The sequence below is a fragment of the Chiloscyllium punctatum genome, chromosome 38 (genome assembly GCF_047496795.1).
Source record: "Chiloscyllium punctatum isolate Juve2018m chromosome 38, sChiPun1.3, whole genome shotgun sequence".
Classification (NCBI taxonomy): Eukaryota; Metazoa; Chordata; class Chondrichthyes; order Orectolobiformes; family Hemiscylliidae; genus Chiloscyllium; species Chiloscyllium punctatum.
Genome location: NC_092776.1, coordinates 44,217,427 through 44,223,426, shown reverse-complemented (window position 1 = coordinate 44,223,426; position 6,000 = coordinate 44,217,427). Strand labels below are relative to the sequence as shown.

The window sequence follows — 6,000 nt, the reverse complement described above, 5'->3', positions numbered from 1 at the left end:
ACCCTTGGGTTCATGATCAATCTCCTCCAATACTCTTTTCCTGAGTGATATTGCTGACTGAATGGATGCCAACTTGGGTCACTTGTTCATTTCAATTTGCCTTCTCTAAAGATAATCAATATTTCTACAGTTCTTTAATAGCCTTGCATAACACAGGGCTACAAATATCAACAAGTCAATTGGTTCAGAATATTATAGCATTGCTACATGATACTTAATCTTTTTTTTTAGAGTTTAGAATCTAAATTGGTATTTTGGAGGTATTTGAAAAGGCAAAATCCCCACCATCAATAGTTTGTCATTCAGGGTCCAGTGTGCAATATTCAAGATGGACTAAAGGGAATAAAATACTATTTTTAAAAATTACTTCATGATTCATATGTGGCTATTTCATTGCACCTTCAAAACAAATATTTGAAGAAATGTCTGATAAACCTCAGCAAAAAAAGGTTGTACCTTCAAAAAGGCAAGGTCCCTCAATGAATTGCTTTAAGAGACATGAGTATGTCATTATTTGTGCAGTTATATCAAAAAATAATTTCAGTGCTAACAGATACAGGGCAAGTGTAAACCTTCAACTGGACAGATGTTGCAAATATCTAAACAAGAGATAAAATGTGAACTATACATCATTGGAATGGTTTTAAACTCTGCAATGTTTTACACTGAGGTATGATTCTAACAATGAATGTTAGATAACATCAAGAACGTCAGTCATAGAGATTAAACCAATGGTATTGCATCCACAATAAAATTGAAGTCCCAAACAGAGCAAATAAGATTGAAAGAGCACGTTACGTTTGGATTTCCCCTGTAGTTTCTAAAATAAATCACTGCAATCAAAACAAGTACAGAACTCCATAGTAGGTAGGCTCATTACACATTTATAACATGTCCACACTTGTTGGGTCGTTACAAGTTGGGTAAACACTGCACAAAATTACAAGTCATGCTGTAAGGAGAGTCTGAATGCATGGTTGGTCTAATTTCAGCTCTGATTTTAGTTTCAATCCTAATTATTACTGCTTCGCAATTACCCCATGCTCTCTGAGTGGAAACATGGACAAATCAGTGCTACTGTTCAGAGAGCTGACAAATTGTCCATGTTGAATTAGCTGCTTCAGACCAATGGTAGTGACCCTGCTATCACTGGTCTCAGAGATGAGTGGCACAGATAGCGCAATCAGGCAGACAGCCCCACATTGCAATGACCGGAGAGTCCACTTCTGGATTGGTACCTAAAGGGTCACCACGAGTCCTGTTTCGCCCCTCGTTGTGTAGGTGCTGGTTTGATGCTGAGACGTGCAGGGGAAGCCGATTTTTCAGGATGTGCACGGTCAGCTGTTGATCTCAGCGGGTGCAGCAAATTACCTCGAAGCCCTGGGCTAGGGAGGACGGATTTCTGCTAGTGATCATTATCCAATAACCCCTGCCAGGAAGTGTACTCTTGTGTAAATGGGGAGTGAGGAACCTGGGCTGAGAAGCTTTTCGGACTCCAGCAAGCTCAATAAATAATTCCACTGCAGCCCCATAATCCGGCCGCTCAGTGGAATTCCGTAAAACCTCTCAGTTTGGTGTTAAGATTAACGGTTGAATACTGGGGTAGATTCAGAATTGAGGATTGGTTCATGATTGTAGGCTTTTTTGTTTGCAGTGAAACAAAGAGTTGGCCTGCGGACAGTTGCCTCTGAAGGTGCAACGGGTTAGTGCTTGGCAGGTGGTGGTCAGGTATAGCTCAAGACACGAGGCTGCTTGGTTTAAAGGTGAGGAATGGTCACTTGATTAAGGGGACAGAGGGCTGCTGTTTACAGGAAGAGAAAAACATGAACCGAGACGAGGTGTTTTAGTTTCTTAGAGATGCGTCCACTCGACAATGATACTGTTCATATTACCGCTTTTATCGTTCACCAGCGAACGAATGAGGGGGAAAAAATGGCCATAATATCATTTTCGCAGGATTTCAAATACACAAAACCAACAAAAAGGGGCAAAATGTCTCATTCACTTAAGCCACTGGTTTTAATGCCTCCTATCGGGGTTTAAACAGTACCAGTTCACTACGTTTGAAATCAAGTCAGTCTCCGTTTTGTAAATAAAACTTTCCGAACTAATTTTTTTATATGCAACATTACAACCGCAGCGCCTTATGCCAATGCATTGGTAACTCAACATTTTCCTACTTCATAACAATTATTAATGAGCTGTTACAACAGCCTGATTTCCACCACATTGCCACAACAATGTGAATGGAGAAGCGAACAGACATGTTAAAGATTCAATGACGCGGGATCATTTATAAAGCAGGCCTGTTTCTACAACTCTCCCCGTACAGAATGGGCGTTTATCGCTTGGAAACTGCGGACGCGATGCTCTGCCCGGAATCTGACGGGAAACAAATCCTCTCGATCAGAATATTAAGAACTAGCAGAATAATCCAGACTCCCGTTTGAATCTTAATGAAGACATTTAGCGAACTTGCGATGTTTCTCGTGGTTTAATCTGTGGGATACTGCACATATCCACTGGTCCATCCTTTTGTTATTGTAAAAAATGACAAACGTGCTAGAAAACTGAAGTCAGTTCAAAGCTGGGGATGGATTACAAAGTAAAGCGCGTCCGCCTGCGTTATCCCCTCCTCATTCAGGACCCTCACTCAGCCCATCCCTCCTCAACATCACTCCTCATTCAGGACCCTCACAGCCCGGTCCTCCTCCGGGTCACTCCTCAGTCAGGACCCTCACTCAGCCCATCTCTCCATATGACTCCTTATTCCGGACCCTCAGACGGCCGACTCAGACCCTTCCCCCGTCGGCTTCACACAACTGCGGTCCTATTAATAAACGGAGCGGTTATAATCCGACACGAGCGACCCCCTCTGTCCAACAACAGACTCATCACGCTGTCCTTTGGTCAGAGTGGACATGATCCTCTGCTCGCTGGAGAAGTCACCGACGTTCATTCTTGGGGATAAACTAAAGGAAACACGGTTAACTCCGCGTTTTATGAAACCATCCGGTTCCTCGGTAAAACCCAGCGGAAACAACGAATTTGAAAGCGAGCAGGAATTCATTCCAAGTTCTCAGTCGATAGAAAACTATCATTCTGGTCTTTAGGTCCTACCTGTGGGTACGTCAGTACATCCTGAGGATTAAGTGCATAGATTTAGTACAGTGCTTTGACAGTATTTATACGGGAGTCCCAGCTTTCAAATGTCACTCTCGACTTATTCGAAGAACAGATGTTCAATAGTAACCGAACTGAATGGGCCATCCGAAATAGGCTGCTCACTACTGTAATCAGTGGACATTGCTCACTTAACACTATTTACTTTTTCTGGAAAACAGTCCGGCGGGTTGTTATAAAGTCACGGGAAATGAACTCCTGTCAAATGTCGATCATAAACAGCAACACACTTCGTTTTGTCTTTTTTTTTGGTCATTCCCTGAGGGGCGCTTTCATTTCGTTGCCATGCCATCCAGGCGATGAAAGCGAACCTTCAGCCCATCGACAGGGTGCACAACCGGGACAGTTTGCATCTTGGGGTAGGTGGCGCTCGCGAGCTCCCAGGTCGCTGCGCTGCTCAGTTCCACCGCCAGTGTTTTGAGGATGACTTGCGCCAGTTCCCTGCCGACGCAGCTCCGAACACCCCCTCCGAAAGGCAAATAATTAAACCTCCCCGCTTTGCTCTCATCCCGCTCCGGTCCAAAGCGATCGGGATCGAAAGTATCCGGGTTCAGGTAGACGGCTGCCGTCTCTTGTGTGTCACGAATGCTATAGATAATATTCCAACCTTTGGGAATCTGACATCCCTGGGAATTAGACAAAGCAGCTTCGTTATAATGAACGATTGAGTTATGTCATTTTAAATGACGGGAAAGATAACAAACATTTAATTGAAAGATACATCAACACCCTCCTTTAATGTTGCAATCTCCTGTGGGGTGTTCTGCTTAAGTTGCTAATCGCAATCATAAAGGCTACAACATATTGCTAAATACACTCTAGCACGTTTCAAAGCGATTTTTTTAGGGCAGAGGGGAACATGAGCAGACGACGGAAGTCAGGAAGATTTAGGGAAAAGACAGGTCAAGAGGTTTTTAAAATCAGGGAACGCGCTGGCAAAACCGAATGCTAAAGACAGGGGCACACCGGATTGCTGACAAACTGTCTCCTTCTGGCAGCGCGCCGGAAATAAACATGAGGGAAGCAGCAATGAGCTAGAATTAAGCGGCTGTGTATAACGATCAATAGTTAGAGGAGATTAGCGAGCCACAATGGGGAGGGGGCGTTTGCAGATATTGAGGTCAATGGGTAGGGGAATGGGGAACCAAACGAGTTTTCCAATCAAAGGGGATTATGAGTGAGCAGCACTGCGTACAGGCAAACACAGGGCCTATTCTGTTCTGAATGAGTTATGATTTGTGGAAGAGGAGGAGAGGTAAAGCTTAAGGCGATGGATTTGTGGTCTCAACTTCGATCATGTGACAAGGTCAGAGGCAATTTAGTTTCAATTCCATAGTGACATCTGCCCCAACGTCCTATCCCCATTTCTTTCTCCAACCCAGTAAACAGGCAGAACTGCGGTTTAAAAACACACCGCACCTGCTAGTCGCCACCAAATAAACTATTCCATGCCTATCAGCCTTGAGAAAGATTATTACCGAGCAATTTGAACATCACGAACTTTGCTTGCTATGTTCCCATTCACCCACAATCCCCTTCCAAATGTGCACATTCTCCAACAGGTTGGCCACATAGGAGCCAGGAATTTGAGCATGTATTCCCACTGAGACAGCTTGAACAAAACTGATACATATCAAATGGGAAATAAACCGAAGGCAGCTTGTCCTGTTTCACTATCACAACAAATGGCCCATTATTGCAGGGAGGAATATATTAACCGCGAAGTTTTAAAAGAAGCTGACAATGAATACAGCTGTGGGTGAGCTTTGTGTATCTGGCTAATGGATTTAAAGCATTGTACTCGTAATAAGGTACAACATACATTCAAACTGTCCAGCATGTTCAGAGAATTTAATTTACAGACATGAAGACAGTGCGCCAATTCCAAACCAGCTATTTCACATGATGGACAGTCTAATGGCTCAAGGAATGACTAGCTAAACTGTTTCATCATAAAATCCCAAAGTGTGGATATTCACTGATGATTAGGCAAGGTTCATCAACATGAACAATCTCCAGGTTTGGGCTGATAAGTAGCCATTATTATTCACACTACACACAAGTGCAAGACAATGACCATCTGCAACAAGCAAGAATCCGACCATCTTCCCTTAACATCCAGTGGCAGTGCTGTCACCTAATCTCCTATATCAATATCTTGAGGTTACCATTGAGCAGAAACTGAGCTGGATCAATGATATAAATACTGTGGTTACAACAGTAGGTTCACCACTTGGAATTCTGCAGTACGTAACTCAACACGGGATTTCCCCAAATCTGATCACCACATATTACAATATACAAATCAGGAGTGAGTGAGTACTGCAGATGCTGGAGATCAGAGTTGAAGAGTGTGGTGCTGGAAAAGCACAGACGGTCAGGTAGCATCTGAGGAGCAGGAGAGTCAACATTTCAGGCATAAGCCCTTCATTAGGAGTGTATCTGAATAGAAACTGCAAGAACTGCAAATGCCAGAAAACAGATATTGCTGGAAAAGCTTACTTTCAAGGTTCATGGAACCTGAAATGTTAACTTTGATTCCTCTCCGCAGATGGTGCCAGATCTGCTGAGCTTTTTGAGCAATTTCTGTGTGTGTCTGAATGCTGTACATTTACCTGAATGACCACAGCTCGACAACATTCAAGAAGCTCAACACCATTCAGGACAAAGCAAACAATTTGATTGAGAGCCCATCCACAACATTTCACATTCAGTGCTTTCACCACTGATACAACCTGACAACCATGTATACCAGCTGCTGTAGTAGTTCACCAAGGCTCCTCTGACAGCACTTTCCAAGCCCATAATCTCCACCTC

The 6,000-nt window shown here is 43.5% G+C and overlaps 1 protein-coding gene across 3 annotated transcripts in view; it reads right to left on the bottom strand.

The window, feature by feature from the left end:
• Positions 1 to 864: 864 nt before the first annotated feature.
• Positions 865 to 6,000, bottom strand: part of LOC140463567 (cytochrome P450 26C1-like) — a 41,072-nt gene continuing 35,936 nt past the window's right edge. For all 3 annotated transcript variants that reach the window (XM_072557738.1, XM_072557737.1, XM_072557736.1), the window contains exon 7: positions 865 to 3,809. In XM_072557738.1, coding sequence (XP_072413839.1) covers positions 3,456 to 3,809 — 354 coding nt within the window. In that variant the 3' untranslated portion in view covers positions 865 to 3,455. The remainder of the gene's footprint in view (positions 3,810 to 6,000) is intronic.